The 23640-nt window shown below is 36.4% G+C and overlaps 1 protein-coding gene across 1 annotated transcript in view; it reads right to left on the reverse strand.

Annotated features, from left to right (window-relative positions):
- Positions 1-19144, reverse strand: part of SDCCAG8 (serologically defined colon cancer antigen 8) — a 101626-nt gene extending 82482 nt beyond the window's left edge. Inside the window, exons 1-10 of the mRNA XM_010073452.1 lie at positions 19141-19144; positions 17064-17234; positions 16865-16947; positions 13834-13947; positions 13323-13448; positions 12887-13027; positions 10887-10951; positions 8332-8520; positions 5322-5460; positions 1901-2053 (exon numbers count right to left, since the gene is read on the reverse strand). Coding sequence (XP_010071754.1) covers positions 1901-2053; positions 5322-5460; positions 8332-8520; positions 10887-10951; positions 12887-13027; positions 13323-13448; positions 13834-13947; positions 16865-16947; positions 17064-17234; positions 19141-19144 — 1185 coding nt within the window. The remainder of the gene's footprint in view (positions 1-1900; positions 2054-5321; positions 5461-8331; positions 8521-10886; positions 10952-12886; positions 13028-13322; positions 13449-13833; positions 13948-16864; positions 16948-17063; positions 17235-19140) is intronic.
- Between the last annotated feature and the right edge of the window lie 4496 nt (positions 19145-23640).

The following is a 23640-nucleotide window of genomic DNA, read 5'->3' on the forward strand; positions in this document are numbered from 1 at the left end:
TTGAATTAATTTATCATACAGCAGTTTATTTGAAACTTTTCATCAACCAGACCAGTCTCCAGGACTTGTTAGTATGTTGGTTGCATTAGTCTTGCAGCTGTAAGAATACTATTTAACACCTTCTTATCCTTCTTTATGTAGATTGATTTTAACCAAATCATGTTCCCCCAGGTAAATAAAACTGTCACTGCAACCACAGATCTTAAATTAATTTTCAGAAAACATTTCAGCACTATAGATCAAAGCATTATGTTGTACAAAAACTATATTGGAACAGTATGCTAAAAATTCTGAATTATATTATTCAGATGAAATTTTGCTGAATGGTAAAAAAAGTAACAATAAAACAGAGACAGTGACCCTTCAGCTACTTAACCCTGAAGCTTACTAATATAAGTGGAAATAATGGGGTCTGACAGTTCTAGGTTAACTTACAGGAACTCAAAGCCAAACCTAGAGGATTATATATTCATAACTATTTTTCACTCACTATACATCCACCTGATTCATGTATCCTGCCAATTCTCCCCTTCAACCAAATCACTTCATAAAGCAATACAATATTCATATGGAGGTTGACTTGATGCACAGTATACCATTTCATTTTCTGGAAACTTAAAGGTAGTTAATCATACGTAGGTGTAAATCATGCATACAGATAATAGTTTTCTACAGTCATCCCATATCTTTAATTACCGAGCATGACATCATCATATTGTCACTATATGTTGTTCAATGTGTATGTAGACCTTCTTTAAATCCTGCAACTGCTCAAAGTGGCAATCAGTTTTAGTAAAACATATCTCAGTGGGTGCTGAAATACTAAGTGATGTGGTGACACTAAGGAGTGAATTATTCTACTAACAAAAGGTATGAAACGCTTGTCTAATAGGCTGTACTTTGGAGTGCATTCGCTGCCCTAAAGCAAATCTGTAACTAAAAAACTAAATGCATAACAAGGATAACTTCCAAAAGATAGAAAAGTCTCGAACCAGGAGTTGCTTAATAATGTTTCATTGCCTCCAGTGCAAGGTTATTTTCTTTATTTCAGTTTGTCCTGGCAACAGATTTCTGATGATTACTTACAACAGTTAATTTTCTTAAGTATCACTTAATCCCTAGCACTGTACCTGGAAATGGAGTCAAAGGCTTTGACTTTCTATAGCAGCTTCAGAACTTTGTTCTACCATCTCATAATATCAGAAATATAATCACTTTGGTTCCCTGTCAATGCTAACAGCTTTCCAATCATTTCACAAGCAACAACGCTACTAAAGAACCTTCTCTTTTTTAAACACTTAAATAGTTTATCCTGTTCAGTCTGTGCTCTCCAGATTTTATAATCTATATGGCTTATTTCTATAAAAAAGTATGGAAAAAGCCTACAATCAGAACAGGAATTCACTATATTGTTTCCAAACCTCCACCAGAAAATGGCTGAAGAAGCTGCAAACCAAACAAGCATGAAAATCACTAATTTATGGTGCATTTATTTCTTTACTCTTCTTCCCATTTCTTTCTCCAGTCACCTCAGCAGTGCCTTCTGAATGCTTGACTTGGCAACCTAAATAATAATCCTTATGAGAAGCTAGGTACAAACCTTGCATCACATATTGCTTAACTCCTTCCTAGTTTGACAAAGTGCACTATATTACACAAACTAAAATAAAGTGCATAACATCAACAACTTAGTATATACCCAGTGACATAGCACAAAACCCAGTTATTCAGGCTCAAAGGATCACTGTAAGTCACCCACCACTGCTTTAAAGCAATGGTGGAAGTGATTTATTGAGCTCTCAAATCCGAAACTGAAACAAAACGGAAGACAAGCAAACAAAGTTTAAAGAGGACAATACATTCACTGCAATACACAAACAGAAAGAAACCCAACTCCTACCATTGCTGCCAAGTCCTCCCTTTCCTTCTTCATTTCTTCCCGCAGTGCTTCTTTTTCATCAGTTCTTTTCTTTATCTCAGCAGCTACCTCCCTTTCAAGACGATTCTTCTGATGTTCCATCTCACTTTTCAGCTGCTCACACTGGACTAGAGCCTAGAAAAAACTATTTTTTTTAAGTAGAAGAAACCTAAAATTTTAAACAGTCATCATATTTATCTAATGCCTGCAGAGAAACCAATTTGGTATTAGAAACATCATCTTTTTTTTAACATATTTATTATGATGTTTATACATATCCTACTGTAATTTATAAATCTACTAGATTTTAAAAGTCATGGCAAAGATGGAAGCATTTTTCAGAGTATATTTTCCAAATAGGTAGCTGTACTTCTAAAAGTAAGAGGACTGTTTGCCTTGCATTTAAAGTCTGTGAATGTACACCACTAGAAACAGCCTCCAATATGTGACTCCTAGCAAACACTGAAGGAAAAATAAATAAATAAATAAATAATGTATGCACTTCTACTTATTTTCCCCCTGGAGTGAATTACCGAGTGCAGAAGGCTAAGAATAAACTTGGAAGATGTAAGTAAATATCCAAAGAAACTATTTTTTTTTTTAGTTTCAAGTTTGTCAAGACTAATTCTACTGAAAATTCTTAAGTATCTTGGTTAATTTTAAGTGCTAAAACACAGGTTATAGATGTGTTTTCTATAAAAATAGAAGAAACAAGTTCATATGCAAGAAGCACAGTAGACACTAACTGCTAAAAAAGCTAGAGAAAAAAAGTATCTGTCAATTTATCCTGACAATCCCTGCCAAAGGGCAAGGAGTTGAGTGTTATGTCAGTTTAAATCAGAAATATACTACTCCATTAAATAAATCAAAGTATTCAAAGCACCCTCAAGGAAGCTTGCTAGGCCATGAATAAACTAAATTTCATTTCATCATTTCACTGATACCCAGCATATCCTACTTCAATGAAGCTAAAGTAACTTCCTTTTAGGAATCCTACCTTATTACAAGTGCTTATTATTCTTTCAGTCAAAGACAATCCTCTATATGCAATACCTTTGGTGTTGGGCTGTTCATGAGGGAAGCAAATTAAACCATAATTTCTAGAGAACACTCTAACAGTCTCCACTAGTTTATGTCAATTCTGCAGGACTGTCCTCAGGGTCTCCTTCCTATCGCAAGTCTACCTGGTTGAGGGAATCCCTCTGTTGTTGCCTTAAATCCTTTACTGTAGGAAATTCTCATCAGCACCAGCAAACAATTGTCTGCATAAGACTGGTGTAGTTTGGTACACATGTGAAACAATGCAACTGGAGAAAAAATAAGTTGCAAGAAGAAATGTGTATTTTGTTAGCTACACTGTTTTGGCTACATAACAACCAGTTAAAAAAAAAAACTACTCTTCTGTGACATTTATGTCGAAAATACATTCCTGTATTTGCTTCAGCTACGGAAGTTCAACTTTACCAGATCTCCTCGTTGCTCTATGTAACAGGCAAGAGGCCACAAACTACAGAGACAGTCCGGAGACAAGCAAAACCAGTGGTTTTAAATGATAAGCACCTGAAGTTAGACTTTCTGTACACGAGGTGATGAAATTGCAATTATAACACATTGGGCTTCCAAATGCTAACTCCTCACTTTTCTTATCTGGGCTGTTCTGTTGGATTCCATGATAATCACAGAGTAAAACAGCACTTTACCTTAAGAGTAGAATAGGACTGGGAAAATAAAGGATGGTTTGTACTTACCAAGACAAATACCAGTATATGTAAAAAATCTAAATTAATGCAGTATGAGTAAAAGATTCCTTCCTGTTCCTTCATATTAGAAGTTTTTGAGCATGGTAAAAACAGACTACTGTTCAGCCTTGTATACCAACAGATAGCACTCCACATTTCCTTGCTGCAGTGAAGAGGGTGGCCAGCAGAGACCCTAAGGAGCTGCTTTCTTTATGTGGGAGAACTAGCATAGGTACGAAGACCCATTTTATTAAAAGTTCTACTAATATGTCCTACTAAGTTTTATTCTTAAGCCAAATGAACTTCTTCTAACATGAGCTACACTGAATAAGAATTTATATGGATTTTCTTTTTAAATATTTAAATGAATGTTTCTAATACCAAATGAAAAAAGAGGAAGATCAGATAACTTCACTTTATTGCACAGAGGAGGAGAAGTATTTTGTGCAGCTTTAAATAGCAGTAAGTAAATAACATTTCCATCAGACAACTACAGAACCTACCCCAGAAAAGTAAACAAGCAAGAAATTTAAAAATTGATCCCTTCAGGGACAGGATGCGGCCGGTGAACAGTGGGCTCAGGGAGATTTTTTCTCTCTTTGTTCAGTAAAAAACTAGGTGCTATAATACTCTGAAATTAAATTTAACAAGTACACAGGATTTCCAGCTCTCATTTTTCCCCCCCATTGTTTATAGTTAAAGACTCTACACACACACTTTCTTACAGCATAGGATGAATAATATCAATTTGATCAACAAAACATTTATACCAATTTTTTCCACTATTAAAAACAACAGCATTTCATTAAAAAAGAAAAAAAAAAACACCCTCTCTCCATAGTTCCATAGTAATTCACTAATAATACAGTAGATGTCACTAAATATCAAGGAAATAATTTAGGTCAATATTGGTTGATTGGATATAGTAAGTAGGGCTAACACAAGCATTAGACCAAAACTGGTTTAATCTTTATTAATTACAAAGCACCAGAAGTTTCCTGTAGGTAGCAGCAGACAGGACTTCCCATCTTCAAAGAGTTCTGTTAGCTAATCAGTTCTTGCACTGCACTCATCTGAGGCAAAAAGCTTGTTAGTAAGCATTTTAAGTATTCTTTCCAGAGTAGCTCAGAAATATAAGAATTATCCTCCTATGTGTCATGAATGCCTTGGAAAATTCTACCATTCAATCTCTATCACCTAGCTGTGAAACCACGTCAGCACTAAATTGATAGCCTAAGAATGCAACACACCCTACAGCCTCGATGAGAATTTAAGAACTCAAATTTAGAGTTCATGTTACTGCTTAGAAAGACTCTCACAGTGCTATCCTTTTAAACCTACTACATTGTATCAACATGTGATTGTCATAGCTTTACCCTGGCTGGCAGTAAAACACAAGAACCGCTTGCTCACTCTCCCCCTCTTCCCTCCCACTGATGGGGAAGAGAATTAAAGGGTAAAAGGAAATGTTATCAGCCTTCTTCTCAGCAGAAATCCAAAACATAGCCTCATGCTAGCTTCTGTAAAGAAAGTTAACTCTGTCCCAGCTGAAACCAGGACAGTGACAAAGGTCTTATGTGTGTATTCTCTCATTAGCGTGAAAACTAATTAATATGTGCAGTAGATCTGAATACTGAAAAGCTCTCACTTCTTGATGAATTTACCTTTGTTTTTTCTAAATTGGCCTCTTCTGCCATTTGCACAGCTTGTTTAACTTGTTCAACAGCATTAGATTCTCTTTGCTGCATCTCTTTCATGTTTTGTCTCAGTGAAACAAGTGCATCCATCAAGTCATCTCGTTCTCTGCATAGAAATAAAAACCAGGTATTTCTTCTATATTTTTTCTCAAGAGAAAAAGACCAATAGGTATTATCAAATATAAAATGTTAACAGAAAAAAGAGATAAGGGTGGTAAGTGAAGCAAGACTAAAACCAGCATGGGTTAAGAGTGAAAGACAGCATAATGCTAGCCTGGCAGATACCAAAAATATCCTTTGCTTGAGGACCGGTCCTTCACTTCAGAAGGATGGACCATTAGTGAAACCGCCAGTAATGACAGCAGAGCTCAAGTCACAAATGTACTGAAGCTGAGCAACATTCTGTTGGCATGACAAAAGGGGGATCCATGCTAAAAAAAACCAAAAAACAAGCAAACGCAAACCAAAAAAGGGCAAGTTTCTGAAAAAAAACAGGTCAAAGCAATATGAAGTTACACTGTCACTAAATGTAAAATAGGGAGAAAAAAATAAAAGGAAGGGTTAGGTTCAAAAAGTAATTCAGGTCACTAAGTATATCAAACGAAAATCAATAGCCCTTTGCTGTGAACTAGAATTAAACAATAAAGCTTCTGGATTCTATGCTGCTTCTGAACTTTTGTTAACTAAGAAACTGCAATCTATACCAAATGGTGAAGCACAGTCAGTAAAACTGTAATACTTCACCTTTTCATTATTTTGATATGTTGAAAACTTTTAAATTATGAGTATAATTGTCTGTGTTTTAGGTACAACTACAGATTCTGGCTGAAAACTGTTGTGTCTGGGTTTGGGGTTTTCTTCGTGTTGTGTGGAATGGTAACACAGTTGTATTTGCCAGAGAACTAACAGTCATATTTTGAAATTTCATTTCAATAAGATTTGGACAAAGTCCCTTTGAAAATCCCTACTCAAATGTCTTTGTTTTTAATAAGTTGTAACACAAAAGATGCAGCTTTCAGATTTTGTTAAGTGTCAAACTGAAATAATGGTTTAAGAAAGATAAACAGGTCAGTTCAGATCTTTTATTTCAAACTGCACTATAATGTAAGACGACAAGAATGTTCTGATTTATGGTTTCTTCATATTTTCCAATGTCTGTGACAAATAATCACTTTTGAAACATGACTTTTCAGCAACAGAGAGCTTTCCCAGAAAATTCTTGGACGTGACAATAGAAAAATACATAAATCCTGGCAACAGCCATCTAATGCATAAAGATAATATCAATTTGACAGACTACATGTACTATGTCCTTTTAGTCTTCTTGCTTCTCATTGACCCACTACCTTATCTCCAGCAGGTTCATTCTAAAACTTCAGAAATCCTAGGAAGCTTCAGACACCTGACAATAAATAGATGTCCATTTAACAAACTTTGAGAAAGCTGCAGTATCCTAGCATTATTACTAGTAAGTAAAAAAAGGAGATATTTTTGAAGATCATTTACTAGCAGAATTTCTTAAGAAAAAATTATTTTAATGCTGTTGTGATTTCTGAATTATATATATTATATTCAGCCTGTATAGCTGGTTTTTAAATAATTTAAATAAAAGCTACAATTAAAAGGCTGCAGCAAGTAATTCCATTCATTTTTATCCAAAGGAACTTTTTTCCCTGACTTATTGTAGTTAGGGAGGAGCAATGCATCCTATCCCAAACATCTGACCTACTAAGCAAATTCAAGGGCAAAAAAACAAGGATTACACTGCTGATATAACCTAAAAATTCCTCAAATGTAGGGAGAATAAAGTGGAGCCAGAAAAACTTCTAACTACAGAAAGATAAGGAACTTTTGCAGGAAAAAATCAATCAAAATATATGGACTTCCACAATATTTGTTCCAACAGAGTGAAGGGTTTGTTTGTACAAAAAGTTCAGGAAACAGACCATCTTGGTTTTGAACCGCTGGCTAGCAGCCAAACACCACAACAACCACTTGCTCACCCTCTCCCCTCCCCAAGCCCGGGGATGGGTGAGAGAATTAAAGGGGTAAAGGGAAAAGAAACTCGTGGGTTGAGATAAGAACAATTTAATAACTAAATTACAACAAAATTGGAAATAATAATTCTAATAATAATAGTAGTACATAATAATAATATACAAATGAGTGATACACAGTAAACCGCTCACCCGATGACCAAGACTCAGCCTGTTCCCAGCTAATGATCCTGGACCAAGGAGAGTCCCGAAACTGTAAACCCGGAAAGGAGATAAGAGCCCAAGTGTCCAAGACCAAGAGCCAACCAAGACAACGTGATGACCCCGAGAGAAGGATGACACAGGGAGAGAGAATCCAGAGTGAGAGGGGATGACCCGGAGCAAGACAGAACTTCCTGAGAGAGCCTCATCTATATACTGGGCATGACGTGCAGGATATAGAATATACTATTGGCCAATTTGTGTCTCAATCCTAAACTAAGATCGAATCCTAGGCTAGTAACCAGGGCTGTGCTCCTTCCCAGCTTCTCCTGCCCCTGCGGACACTGGCACAGCAGAGAAGCTGAAAAGTCCTTGACTGTCCTGGCAGCAACTCTAAACATCAGTATGTTACCAGCCTTCTTCTCAGCACAAATCCAAAACACAGCCTTACTAGATGCTATGAAGGAAATTAACTCTGTCCCAACCAAAAGCAGGACACAGACTATGACAAATCTGATTATCTGAACAGGTTAAGGCATCATAACTACAAGGTAATGACTAACATTCCTTCCCAGTTGAAATAAATAGCATAACTATCATGGATTTCAAAGTGGTTGGGAACTAACATTCTGCCATTGATTTCAGCATTGTAACTTCAACTTGTGAGTACATTGCTCCATAAACACACATCTATGAATGCAACGCAACCCACTGAGACATACACTTTAATTTAAACCACTGTACTTTCAATGAGAACGTAAATACCCCCACAAACTTACTTTGTTATCCTCTCAATGGTCTGCATGTGAACATTAGAATGAGTCTGTGCAAGAACTGCCTCATCCTGTGCACATTTCAGACACAGGCCACCAACCCGGCTAGAATTCATGGCTGAAACTAGGGACCTTTGGTGTTTTAGCCTTCCTTCCAAATCTTTACACGTCTTCCGAGATTCTGAAAGGTCTTTTCTAGAAAGAATAAATAAAAAATATTATTTGAGCAATCAAACATTTCTACGAGTTATATTTGTATGCAATATATAATTACAGATACAACCTAAAAAGAACTGGAAGAATCCCCGTAATTAATGTTATTTCACACATTTAAGTAGGCTAAGGAAGACTTTAGCAGAGGAATAACAGTTGAATTGACCAATCAAAATTATTAATAGACAAAACAAAATTATTAATTTGTTCCTTCCCTCTATAATATCAGAAGATAGTGAAGTTACATGCAAAATTATTAGATAAAACTTGTAGACTTATATATTGTCTGAACAGAGTAATGACTTCATTAGCAAGAAACACCACGAGCTGTATAAATATTTCAATACCCTAACATTTTTTTCTGTTGTTCTTCTTAATAATATCACTAATTTCACATTTCTTCTCTACTCTCAAATTAACTGTAAAGTTACAATACAAAGTAAAAGTCCCCTATGCTCCCCAGACAAAATCCAGATGTATTCAGGACATTTGCTCTCATCCAGCAATACATACAAACTTGAGATCAATCATGTCTCCAGAAAAACAGGGCAAGTTTTTTCACTTGTCTCTGAAATTTTTACCAGGTGCTCTGAAGAATTTTCTCCAGAATTTCCAAGCATCTGTCAGGCTGGGGAGAGCACAAGCTGCAGGAAAGGAAGTTCCAGACAAACGCACACTGTGCACATATAGATCAACTTGACAAATTGTGCAATGAATCCAAAGCTTTTGGTTTGTTATGCAGGCCATCTGGGCAGCATACACATAGTAAGTCTGACACGTTCTGGTTGCATTGGATTTACTGTACACACGATATATACACTGCACGCATGCTTATTTCCATCTGGGAAATCTGTGCACTTTTTCCAATTCTAGTAGTTCGGCTATTAAATATAATCCACTATAACCTGAACAGAATTTGCTCTGAATATATCCTTAGACAGTTATGGTACAACAGACCTATTGTTGGGAAATCTTAGGCAGAAATCAGCAAGTCCTATGTAGATTCATGTTTCAAATTAAAAACAAGGATAGTCCCACTGAAAGCAATGTAATTTCTCACTTTAGTTAAAATATAGCAAATGCTCAAGTGCTTTGCAGAACTTACAGTATGAAAGATCATGCCCCGAAGGAGAAATCAAGAAGCTGAATAATGCACTTGTGGAAATTTTCAGACTATTTGAGCCTCTAATATTTATTCCTGAGTGCATATAACACTTCCAGACAAGGTGGGGGGTGGAAATCGGATTACAAAGCTGAAATTTAAGATCCTCCCTTACTTTCACTGGCACAAATGGCTTTGTACATTGCGCTGGTTTTGGCTGGGGTAGAGTTAATTTTCTTCACAGTAGCTAGTATGGGGCTGTGTTTTGGATTTGTTCTGAAAACAGTGTTGATAATACAGGGATGTTTCTGGTGTTGCTGCTGAGCAGTGCTCACACAGAGCCAAGGCCTTTTCCGCTCCTCACACCACCCCACCAGCCAGTGGGCTGGGGGTGCACAAGAAGCTGGGAGGGGACACAGCTGGGACAGCTGACCCCAGCTGACCAGAGGGATATTCCATACCACATGGTGTCATGGTCAGCACAGAAAGCTGGGGGAAGAAGGAAAAGGGGGATGTTCAGAGTGATGGCATTTGTCTACCTACGTCACCACTACAAGTGATGGAGCCCTGGTTTCCTGGAGGTGGCTGAACACCTGCCTGCCCATGGGAAGTAGCAAATGAATTGACACACACACACACACAGACACATTCCGCCCCGCCCCCTCCGCCCTTTAATATTTTGACAACTTCTTTTGAAATATTTTTGTGCTTAAAGATATGCAGGTTACATGACTGGAAACAATGCCCACATGCTTCAAAGCTAATATTTTCCTGCTCCGAATTCATTATGTGGCCTAAATCAGTTTGATGCTTAAGATTTCTAAAACTTGCAATACAAAACATTATTAGAAGAAACATAATTATGGAAGAGCTCACACAAGTTAAAAATTTAACTTCTCTTTTTTTCTTTGGTTGGTCTGCCTTAATAGACTCAATACTTCTATAAAGAAAGAGAGCAAAAAGGATAAAGACATTTTATATGATGTTGTAATTTCTATAAATACAATAATTACATTGAATTTATAAAATTATATATTGCTAATGTTGCAACATAATATCAGTGCATTCAATTTTGCCACATTCATATCTGAGAAAATTCCAGGTAAAACCAGCTTCCAGGGACACTATCAGAAAACACAACATTCAGACATACTCTTACTTAAATTCAAATTAAGAGTAGCTCATGTTTCTATGAAGTGAAAATTTATTAACAACAATTTTAAGAAAAAAAGACATTTCACTTTACCTTAGAGACTGTATTTGAGCATCAAGGACATCGACATTTTCTTGATAAAGACGTTTTAGCTTCTCCTTTAGAAAAGATGGAAGAAAAGAAGTGTCTTTTGCCTTCTTCCTAATATTGTCTTTACAAATAAATCTAGACATTAGCTACATTCATTCCTTTCCTCTGAAGATATAAACTTGTTGAAACACTAGTGTCAGAGAAATCTAAATATTTCACACTCGTGAAAGTCTACAAAATGTACAACTCTCCCATTTTCTTATTTCTGTACATCTTGCCAGACCTTCATATGGTAAATTGCTCCAGCTTCAACTGCAGCCATCTACAATGATTTACAAAGATAGACGATATCATCTCAGGTTTGCTCTTACTCTCCCACAAGTCAGCAGAAATAAAAGAGGAGGAACTCTGAAGAACTTCAGGTAGACAGGTGTATTGGGTCTGGCTGAGATGGAATTAATTTCCCCATAGCAGCCTTCAGAGTGCTGGGTGCTGCACTGGCTAGAAAGGTGTTGATAACACCAGTGCTTTGGTTACTGCTGAGCAGTGCTCACACAGCATCCTGGCTGTCTCCCCAGCATCCCCCACCCCCAGTAGGCTCAGGGCCCCAGGGCTGGGCAGGATCTTTGGAGTGGACATAGCCAGGACAGCTGACCCAAATTGACCAAGGGGATATTCCATACCATACGATGTCTGCTCAGCAATAAAAGCTAAGGGAAAGGAGGAGCAGGGGGCATTACCTTTTACGACATTTGTTTCCCAGAGAAACCACTATGCGCATTGAAGCCCTGCTTCCCAGGAAGTAGCCGGACATTGCTTACGGATGGGAAGTAGAGAATAAAATCATTGTTTTCTTTTGCTTCCATGCGTGGCCTTGACTTTTTGCTTTATTAAACTGCTTTTATCTTGACCCATGAGTTTTTTCGTCTTATTTTCTTCCCCCTTGTTCTGCTGATGAGGTGAGTGATAGTGTGGCCTGATGGGCACCTGGCATCCAGTCAAGGTTAACCCACCACAACAAGCTATTTATAATCTAGTGAGTTACTCTTATTACCTGGTGAAGCATCAGGTGTATAAATTAAAGACACCAATGTTAAAAACAACGGTGATAACAAACCAGATAAAACACCAGAAATTTAGCTCACTATGACATTTACAAAGAAGCCACAATCAATATTATTCTCTTGCATACAACAGATGAAGAAAAAGTGCAGTTACTGTAAAAACTAGCCTTCAAACAATTGCAGGCACTAGGTTTTCAGCTTTAGATGAGGCACAAGAATACATTTTACTAGAAAAATTGATCAATACATATAATTATATTGAAGAATTAAAGTGCCCTTTAAATTCCACAGCACACGTATGCATATGGATAAAATACATCAAAACTTCCAGTTAACCATGTTTTTCACAAAAGATGGCAATGCTACTCCACTAATTTAGAGGAAAAAAAATTAAGAATATCTTCTCAAACTAAAAACACAGAATAGCAACACTATTGTCTTTGAATCCCTAGGGCTCCTCTGTAACAGTAAAAGCGCAAAATGTGTAATTCAGCTTAGGGAAAAAAGACTGCATGAAGCGACTTTTGCACCTTACTGAGCTTGTGCTGCTCCAGGAGCAGAAAAACCCCTTGCAAAAGAGCTTGCTTGGAGGGCTACCCCATCTGGTTCCCACCTGCTTATGCACTGTGTTACTACTAAGAATCTCCAAAGTACAGTGGAGCCATGACTGACAGGATATTCTCAAAAGAAGGCTTCTCTCTGGGAAGCCAACGTCTGCAGATACAACTTGCCATCTATGTCTAAATGGATACTAATATTAATTACTGTATAACGAGAAGATGAGGTTTAAGAGAATAAAATTTGACCTCAGATTAAGGTTCAGTCAAACAAAACTCCTCCTGTATGTCTGTTACTGAATTAATCACCAGAACTACAGCGACAACGAAGCACCAAAAGGTCTTGCAAAGGTATGACTCTGCAAAGAAAGTTAATACCAACCAGTTCTATAGGCCATTTTATTATTTCTTCAACAGCTGCTGTAGCAAAAGCCTGATCTTTGTTGGGTGCTGGTGATGATGTGACAGGCTGATGCATGCTACAGTCATTACTACGTAGAGGCCAGGATTTTGGAGTATTTGCCTAAAATCAAAAGATTCATGTTGCAGTTACAGTTATGTAGGCTGTTTTTTTAAACAAATTATAATTATATAAGTGTTGAATATTATAATGTTAATTACAGTAGAATATAAGAACCAACAAAGAAGTTAATCAGGTGAGCAACCTATGATAGTGATGTCATCCACAGAAATCGAACGTTTACAAACTCTCATTAAATTTTGACTAAAATTCAGTTTGTGGATCACCATTTATATAGCTTTCCTTAAAAAGAATCAGACCCCTGAACACTGACTAAAACAGAAAAATAACAACTTACCGAGGCATCTAGAAGAGTTTGTTCTCTCAACGTATGTTCCGCAGTTAAGAATTTCAGTTTCTGCTGGAGTTCCTCATTTTCAAGTACAACTACTTTTATTCGATCTTTCATCCCACCCAATTCCTCCTATAGGATACAGGTACTGCATGTAAAAGGCTCCTTGAGAAGGCTATAAACATTTAAATACATCTTGAAACCAAAAGTCTCAATTAACATTCTCAACTGTTTTAACCCTTTTAGAGAGAGTAAGAATACTCAAAAGAGATTTTATATTTTTGTAGTTTGAATTTCCATATAACTTCTTAAAAAAATTCCTGATTTTTGTTTGTGATAGGACTTAAAAACATCTCTGAAGACCCTCAAACACTACATAGGCACCAAGATGCATGGCAAGGCTCTGTTTTGGTCAGTGCAACAACCAATCTCAAGACTAGGTATAAGCTTGTTTTTAAAGCAATTCTTCATATTTAGGGGACCAGGGTTTTAGCGGGCAAAATACGTTCTCTAATACCTTGCAAAACTTCACTTCTGCTTCTAAATGGTTAATGTACTGTGACTGATCATTGATTATAGGAACGAGATCAGAAATGGCTGGTAAGTCTCCAGTAGCAGCTTCTGGGGGTTTCTGAAGGAAGTAAAGAACAGAAATATGTTATTTTCCAGTTTTCCAGTTATTGTAATAAGATTTTGCTTGCACACAGAATATTAGGCACAGTTAATAAAAAGTCACCAATTACTAAATCATGATGAAGAGAGAAACAGCAAGAACTTAAATTCTTCAATACAAAAAGTAAAAATGTCACTTCTATCAAAATGTACAGCTGCTTGATTATGCACATCTATGAAGCAGGATTAAATCATATCCACAAACCGATTTGTAAATGAAATTTATACCACTATTTAAGTGTATCATCCATTTTAGACAAATGTAAGGGGGTATTTTTTTCTCTGTGGAATTAATATAAAAATCCCTTGAATTTTAATTAGTTGTGGATGTGCATCAAACGCAACTCATCTAAATCGTTAACAATTGCTACAGAAATACAACTATGTCTGCAATTTTCATACCTCCGTAGAAACACAGGACCATTTGTAACGGATTACATTTATCAAAGAACTTGACTACTGGTATTTTAAAAGACAATTCTAAAAAGCCCTTCTGAATACCCTATAAATTTTTGATAGCCTAACAAACAACCAGTTAAAGAAGGTAATGAAGGGAATCCTTGCCCATTCAAGATAAAAAATTACATCTATGCCTTGCTCAGCAAGATTTAAACAGCGATTAAACTTTTTACAAAATGTGAAAAACACAATCACTATAACTATACACTCCTAAGAATACAGTAAAGATAGAGAATGCAAGCAAATATTACTAAAACACCCTTAAAATCATAAATTAAATTGTTTCCTGAAAACTACAGCCTCTCTTGATACTATTAGCAATAAACAATCCTTGTCAGTCTAATAAAAAGGACTTATTTAGAGTGGATATAAAAATATTTTTATAGTTTATTTATTTAGTTATAATGAAATACAACATACTTTAAAATAATTTTAATGGAGCAACAGTATTAAGGATAAATCTGTTAGTCTGCAACAAAACTGCCTTTGAATAATCACAAAAATATTTGAGTGTTTACTTTCAAATTTAATTAAATCGGCTGCTATCTGATCTTCACTCATCCTCTTTATGTATTTCAATATTGTTTGACTACCTTAGCTTCATATTCCACTACTGCAAATTTCATCCACTGGAATTACTAAGTATAGTCTAATGCCTGTTGACATATATGAACTATTTTAATTCCTGAACCTAAAAGAAAGTATATCAATGGAAGCCACAATGTTTTGGTTTGTTGGGTTTTTTAAAACAATTAAGACAGTCAAACCGGGAAATGTCTCTAAGTAGAACATAGAGCCTCTTATACAAAAGATGTCTGTTTTTTTCACAAATTTACTGAACAGTTCTTCATTTGTAAAAGGGCAAATCTCTCTTCTCATACTCAGGGTATTTCAGTATAATTCAAAGCAAAAGGTTAAGGCTTCTCATAATCTAAGTTTCCTTTCTGTGATCTTTGGGGAATCTGATTCTTCTTATACAAGAAGCATTTCTGCAGTGTACACTGCAAGCCACTGGACAAGCTTGTATTTTATAAGGGTTTAGGGGTTTTTTGGGGTGTGTGCACTTTTGTACTTCTACATTTTTTTGAGCTTTACACTTGGTCTGTCTTCAGAGCACCTTCACATCCTGGTTAGCAAGCAGATGGTGGACAGTTGAAAGGGAGAATAAAGGCCATCACTTCACAGAATCCCTCTCATGGGAAACCTCAAGAGAAAGAAAGGGGACGATGTCCTATCAATACTGTAAACTCCCACCTTTTCTCTGTTTACTCCTCCATCCTTTAATCCACTCCCTGAAAGCACTATCATGTGTTTTTTAGAAAAAGTATGCCATTTTCTGAATTTTTCCCCTCTAATAAAATTTCCCAACATAAGTAGAAAACTTTGACAAAGATGGATTAAAAGACACTTTCCCTCCCCTCCAAAGGCTAAATACAAATGGAAACTGATTCATGTCATGTCAAGATCAACCAATGATGCACTGTTTCCTTGAGCTACAAAACACTTAATTCTATCCTGCACCACTATGAGACAGAAGTACCTGGCAGGACAACCAAACTACACTCATAGATTTTAGAACACTCAGAAAAGTTGAACTTTAAATAAGATTTCTCAATGTCAGAAGAGTAGAGCTAGGCTCATTACACGGGCTCAAAGCAACACAGCAGGAACATAGGCTTTAGATTGCTCTGCTGCTACTTCAACTTTGACAGCAAAGAGCTCCTTGTCGTGCTCCGTATAAACCAAAAGTAGTTAGTGGAGGCATTAAAAGATAAAACTGGAACAATGCTTTTGAACTATTTTCCTATAGGGATACCAGCATCTAGCAGTTGCTCTGTAACTGAGTCCTCTATTGCATGTACTTTGGTGCAGTTCTGCTGCAAGATGGCTAAATCTGAGAAGCCCATGTAAATGTGTAAACTAACTTTGACAGAGACCACTGCATTTTGTCAGAGAGTTACAAAACCTGTTGTTACCTGAAAATCTCTAATCCTCTAAAGAAAAAGCATAGTTGCAGCATAAGAAGACCTTTGAGAATCTTTAAAGTACAGTCAAAGGAAAAGAGAGGCTACTTTTAGAGAAATTTGTCCATGTAGTCAATCCCAAGTGTTTCCAAAACAAAAAGAATGAACTTCTGGTGGAAAGAGAAAGAAGAGAAAGCTGAAAGCAATGTGGGTTGTGACCCACACTGTATGGTCAACAAAAGAGGAGAAAAGTCAAAATCCCGTATTGTAGATTTATTTTTCTTCCACTATGGTCACAAGCATACCAAGTTCTGGCTATGGCCTCAGGAATATCCTGTATTTCAGAATATAAAAATTATTCAGTGCTTCTTTTTCTTCCTGTATACCAGAAAATTTATCTCATCATGCATGCTGTTCATTCAAACCACACAGAAGAAAGAAGAAGAAACATACACAGAGCGACATCTTCCTCCTTGATGGAGAGACTTCACTTTCCATTCTTTCTTCATGTTCCAACAAAATTTTAAGTTGATTAACTAGGAAGAGATAAAAACATTTACCAAAACATTTAACAAAAAAAAATTCACTTTTTTCAGGGAAATTAGTGTAATTTCTATCATTTTTTAAATATTTGCTTTCAGAGTAATCTTACCCGCATGACTGTACTGCAGTTCCTGCCAAGCTGCATTCCCACTGTCATTACTCCTGTCCACATCGTCACTGCCCTCGTCCACAGAGGACTGGTCAAATCCAGCTTCACCCCTTGCAAATTGCCCTTCCTTCAAAGCATATTTCAGTTGATGGATGCTTTCACTAGCACGCTCTGAGAAAAAAAAAAAAAACAAAAAAACAACAACAAAAACAAAAAACCACCCACATAATTAGCCACAATAAACAATATTTAAAAAGTATTTACTGACTGATATTTTGAATTTGAAAAAAAATGGGAGAACTAAAAGCATTCAGCATCTGTCTAGCTTGACTACTTGTTCTAAACTCAGACAATGGAAGCACTAATGCAAACAGCCAAAACAATTACTGTATGTCATAATCTGCATAAGAAATATTTACTACATTTTCAAAGAAGCAGCTATAAATAGCATCTTAGTCTGTCAATACATTAGGACTCTGCAACAGCACAAGTAACAATATACTTGACCCCAAAATAATTCCTAGCATGTGCAGGTTCGATACTTTTCAATGAACCTAAAGCTCAGGCTATATTTCACACAACGTGCAGGATCTGGCACCAAGAACAATATTTTTAAATTCTAACGACAAAGTGATGTATTAACACAACCAAAAAAAAAAAAAAAAAAAGAGTAAATAAAAAGTCATCAAACCAAGCCAACATAAAAGGGTGATTAAATAAAGATGGATGACCAAAATAAATAACACTCATCTTTCTAGAAAAAAAACCCCACAACAAATACTTCCAGATAAATACAAATATTTTTATGAACCCTTTCAAGAACTAACTGACTTAGTGGAGGGTGATATAGTAATGGTCTTTTCTCAAGATATTTTTTCTTTTTTTTTTTTTTCTTAAATTCAGCTGACTTCATAAAAATCAAAACCTTTCCAATCATAAAGGCCATATCACTATACTATAGCTGAACATTTCCAATATGCCAGAGAATAAATGAGAGACTTGCAGCTGAGAGATGACAACTGAATTGGGAATCAGAAAATACAGGCTTGGTTTTAGATAACGATACTTCTAGTTCACACTGTAGGACCTCAGGCAACTCACTTATTACTTTCTTTCAACTGCCCATGTACAAAGGGAGACGCGTATTTCATTTTTCTTCCCTTTAAGCAATGTATACACTAACTGGAAAAGACAGAGTAGCAACCTAAGTAGCATGGCTTTATGCAATGCTCAACAGTGCTGAATCTCCAGGTTCTGCTGTAATACCAAGAAAATGACCCACTCATGTCACAGAGCACACACGCTTGGTGAGACAGTCCTCCATCACAATTCATAGCCACTTCACCAGGAATATATGAAGACATGTTTCTTTTACATTTCTCCAAAGTAAAGCCACAGTCATTTGTGACTACCAGTCAAAACTACCCAGAATCAGAAAACTTTCATTAATAGTTAATAATTATTAACAATTTAAACCAAAACAAAAACTCCACACTCTCAAAACCTTACTTGACTTTCAGAAACATAAAATCATAGCTATCTTCTTCATTTAGCCCTGAATTCTTTGGAGGGTTATTCTTCCCTAGGACTACTGCATATGAAACATGGTATAAGTGCCCACAGAAGAGGAACTTCACTCTTGTGAGACAAAGCTTATAAGGTAACATCTTTGATTGGAACAACCGCTACAACTAGAAAATTGGCAAGCTTTCCAGCACATGTCCTTCACTCATTTTTACATGTTTGTAATCTGTAAATTTATATGATGCATCAATAACCAACTGAAAATATTTTTTTCTCATAGGCAAAAAAATAATCACAGTTAAGCATTTGCTAGGTATAATTCAGAAGAAATGCCTCAGAGTACAATATATGCTGCTGGTTATAAGCGTTAATAGCTCCTTTCTTCCAAATGGAAAGGTGAACAGCAGTTCAAGTCAAAAAACAAAAGCTAGATATCTAGCCTTCACTTTATTTATATTTTATCTTGACTGCAGTTGTGAAATTTATTTTTTTCCTCACTGTAATGGTTTTCACAGTCCTTTTCAGCCTTTTTCTCTGCTTGGTTGTAACTTACCCATGGCTTATAAAATATAAATCCCCCCCCCCCAAAGATTTATATTTAACACCATGGATCTCAGTCCAGTATGCTAGCGATCACTCACTTTTTAAGCAATGCTAGTGTTTAATAAAAAACCTGACCCGTTTCTGATCTATTAATCTTCTCTCAGCATTTATTTTGAGAGCCCAGTCATCTTATGACTTGCATCACCTCTTCTGACTTTTGGGTACTCCACCCTTTAGCGAAGTTAATGTAAAAGAAGACATAAAAAACCACTATTTAAATAGTCACAATTGATTACAATAAATCCAAATAGAATTCACAAGGCAATGACTCAAAAAAAGAGGGATTTAGGTCAAATATTTCACTATTGGCATGCTTAAGATATTCATCCATTCTTGAGTGTTCCAGGATGCTCTGAGGGTGGGAGAGCTAATTGAGAAATGGTAAAAGTATTTCACTGATGCAATGGCTGAAACATTCAGCAAACTATGTTGCAACTAATTGTTGCTAAGAAGTGATGAATGTCACTTAAGTTATTATGTGGCGTGTCATCTGATAGCAATAAAATTCCTTCATTTCGCCATTCCCTGTAGACCTCTGTCAGAGAACCCAGAGTATCAGTATTTGCTCCATAGTCAGTGAAGAACGACAAACCAAAACAAAACCAAACAGGCTCATCTACAGTTTTTCCCAGAACTTCTCTCTCTTTGTAATGTTACAGCTTCTGGACTCCAACCTACCACTTTATCGTCAAAGATAACATAGATCATCTTATGCTATGTCCTCTTTTTCCACAAATACACTGGGCGGTAGCAGTGAAACACATTAAAATCATTATCGATGGCACACGGCTGTCTACTTTTCTCAGCTACACTTTCCTGCCTCTAGAACAACGTCACTACACTTTTGAAAGCTTCATCACATATTTGCCAAAGCTTTTTTCCTTAAAATCTTGCTGATTTACAAATTACAAAAGTTGCTGTCATAAGCAAATCACTCACCACTGGGAGTCAGGAGTTTCCGAGGGTCTGTCTCTACATACACTAGACACCAAAGAGCTAACTGCTAATTCAGTAAGAGTTCCACTGCACATGTAAAAGGGGATAAGTACATTATAACATTTTTTTCATAAATAAGGGACGTCATTGTGGGCATTAGGATAAAAGAAGATGCATTGCTAAGTGGAAAGATTACATTTGTTGTTTCTGCCAATGTAAAAATGTTCTTTTTAAGCATGAAAGAAGCAGAAAGAACCTCTGAGGATGCAAAATACTGGACACCAAAGAACCTCAGCTTCAAGACAACATAATAATTTTGTAATGAATTTAGAAGTCATTGATTTTTAAAAGCTCACACATTCATCCTGTCTTTTTCAGTTAGGCTATTCCTGGCTATGTACTAGGCTATAGTGCATCTTACAGGGCCTCAGTAAAAACACACTGCAGAAAACCGCTCGTATGCAGTACTGTGATTTATGTATCTAAAATTCAATCAGTATTTTTCTTTTCTACATCTTAACAAGACTCTATGAATAAAATCTGAGCATGTATTTCTGTTGTATAATAAAACTTAATGGCTGTGTTATTTCCTATTGGAACAGCTGAGGATATAAATGAAATTAGACTTACCTAGACTAAAACTTCAAACAAAAATTATTTACTATAAAGCTCTTTGGTTTTCAGTGTTTAAAGGATCTGAGATGATTACGAAAAATGGCAATCTAGCAACAAAACCTGACACATAAAAAAAAAAAAGATGCAACTGCTCCACAAAAATGCTGTCATCAACTATCATGTATAAATCACAGGCTGTACTTGCCACAAGGTGCAGGCAGATAACTTATCCAATGCTTTAGCAATGACACAGCTGATCAAACATGTAATAGAAAGAAATACATTACTGCTTATTATTTCAGAGACAGAAGCAACCAACGATCCTAAACCAGGATCAAGACGATACCGCTCTAGGTACAAAGATATTCCTACCCCTTAACTTGTCTAAATGTGAATGCAGCTTTGGAGTACATTAAGTTCAGTTAAGCATAATGCTTTAGAAAAAACCAACGGGGGGGACCCTAACCAAAACATTAATTAATGTTCAAAAAGCACATGCCATCTATCCTACATGCTGAATGAAGATGCTTCTCTGTCTTGAAAGAAGCATTGATAACTCTGGTTATTTTCTGTACTCACTGTAACTACAAAATCTAAGTATCACTCCCTGAAAACATAACAGAGGTATCCTTTTTCCAGAGAAGTATCTTTGCATAAATAAAAGTGGTAGAAGTCTTTTTATATGTGCATATCAGGACTACTGCTGAATAACGATATATTTTTTTTATGCCATAGATATATTACAGATCCATTTGACTTGTCAAAAAAAAATTAAGATAAAGGCTAGAGTCAGGACACTTTGAAGTAACCTACAACATGGAAGAGGTAGTTTTATTTCCAAAGTGGTAATCAGCTTTGGAAAAAAAGAAAAAAAAAAAACACAAAAAAACAACAAAACAAACCAACCAACCTAAAACCAAAAAACATTGAGAGAACAATTTGCCACTGAAGTGGAAACAGAAAAAAACAGAGAAGGCATTGAACCGTGTTTGCATTGCCCAAACAAAAGATGTTTTTTCAGACACTGCCCAAGACTGTCTATAAAGAGCACTCCTTTAAAGGAAAGCACCAAAGCTACCTCATTCATGAACTCAGAAATGCCACAGAAAATAGTCCGGGAGCTAATGGAGAGCTTAGCAGAGGAACCAACCATCCAAAACAACAGAATTGCCTGAAAGACACGGAAAATAACTCCAGCTGGTAGAAGTCCTAAGCAACATAAATTGAAGAAAATGAACCACAATCGTGTGAATAAGCTTTAGATGACAGACTTAAGGCATCTAGCAGTCTAGTTCTAATAATGTTTACAGAAGGATGTCTAGAAGTTACTGGCTATAAAGTCAACAAACAGATCACTTTCTGGTATCTCGCAGTTCCCAATCAGAAAACAGAAAGTTGGAGAAGAAGGAATTACACTGACTCTTTAGGTCATAAAAAAATAACACTGTAGAATTCATGTGAAACAATAACTGACAAAACAGAAAATTAGGCGAGTTAGTAAAAACAAAAAGATGATGCCTATTAAAGAAAACTTTACTGTCCAAAAGTATAGCAACTTTGACTTTGTTTCTATTGACACTTAAAAATCTAAGATAGTACACATGTGCCTCTTCCGGGGTAGCATTTCAGCCAAACAATTGCCTAAAAATACTGAAACTGAGAATTTGCTTGTAAGTTTTTATTGTGTTTTGCACAGTCTTGGAATTTACTTGCTATTCAGATATGCAGCTATTCTTCTTTACCGGCTGCCAAACACAAGTATGCTACCATGCTACTAACACATTACATGGCAGCTTTGAGATTGAAAGTATCCTGTCAATTACTACCTATGCTGTTAGGATTTTACACGTAAATATTCAACAATAACAACAAGTCATACCAAGCTGTTCATAAGCCAGGACTCAAAAAGTCCTAAGACATGTTTAACACTCAGATGTTTCAAAATAACGAAACATGGATCCATTTGACTTGTTTTCTTGGTCTTCATAGTTGCTTTGCATTGTATGAGAAAAAGGTGGTTTTCAATGCAGCTTTTACCAAATTATAATTTTTGAGAGGAAACTGTTCTCTGGAGCTGCAGCATTCAACGTCATGAGTTTCTGTGCCAGACCTTTCTGCAGAGCATAAAGCACACACGTAAGAAACTCCAAGCATTTCCTAGTTCCTTCTGACAGATTCGCCACCCTTAAATGAACATCATGTGCTCTGTTCAGCAGAACACTTAGAAACAATTGCCAAATAAACATAAAAAGCCCAAGCCAAAAATTTACCATTATAAATTACAAGATACAATTTAATTCTTGTCTGATTCAGTGTCACAGCTAACTTCGAAAGCTGGTAACCGGGCCACATACTCATTTTTCCTAGGACGGCCTTGACTTTAAATCTCTCCTACTTTATTTTAGGCATCACATAAAGCAGCCACAGAACGAAACTTTATTTGTAGAAGTCTTATATTTTCATCTGTTCCTCTTATAGCTTGCATCATCATTCTCTGAAATTACATAGGACACTGCACTCAATAATGCAGTGGAATACAGAATACATTTTCCACATTGTCCCAGGGTAGATTTAAAAGATGCCTGTATTGGCCACCATACCTAAAAAGGATGGTCTCCCCCTCCTTCGCTCCTTCTCTTATACCAACTCTGGCCCAAAAGTGAGCCAGTGCTGTTTACTAAACTGTCAGAAAACTCAACATAAAAAAAGTAAGTTGACAGTTCTCTGTCCCAGGAGCCAGGTGAACACTAGAAACAAAGAAGTGGGATCTAAATAGTCTTCTCCATATATGTACTGCTGTTGGGAGAAAAGGGGAAAGTAGCAGGGCGTGATCACGCTCTGCTCTTGGCACTGGTGTAGTAGGAGGCCCGTTGGACATTCACACTACGCCTGCCAATTC

Source organism: Pterocles gutturalis, unplaced genomic scaffold (assembly GCF_000699245.1).
Source record: "Pterocles gutturalis isolate BGI_N339 unplaced genomic scaffold, ASM69924v1 scaffold18072, whole genome shotgun sequence".
In the NCBI taxonomy this organism is placed as follows: Eukaryota; Metazoa; Chordata; class Aves; order Pterocliformes; family Pteroclidae; genus Pterocles; species Pterocles gutturalis.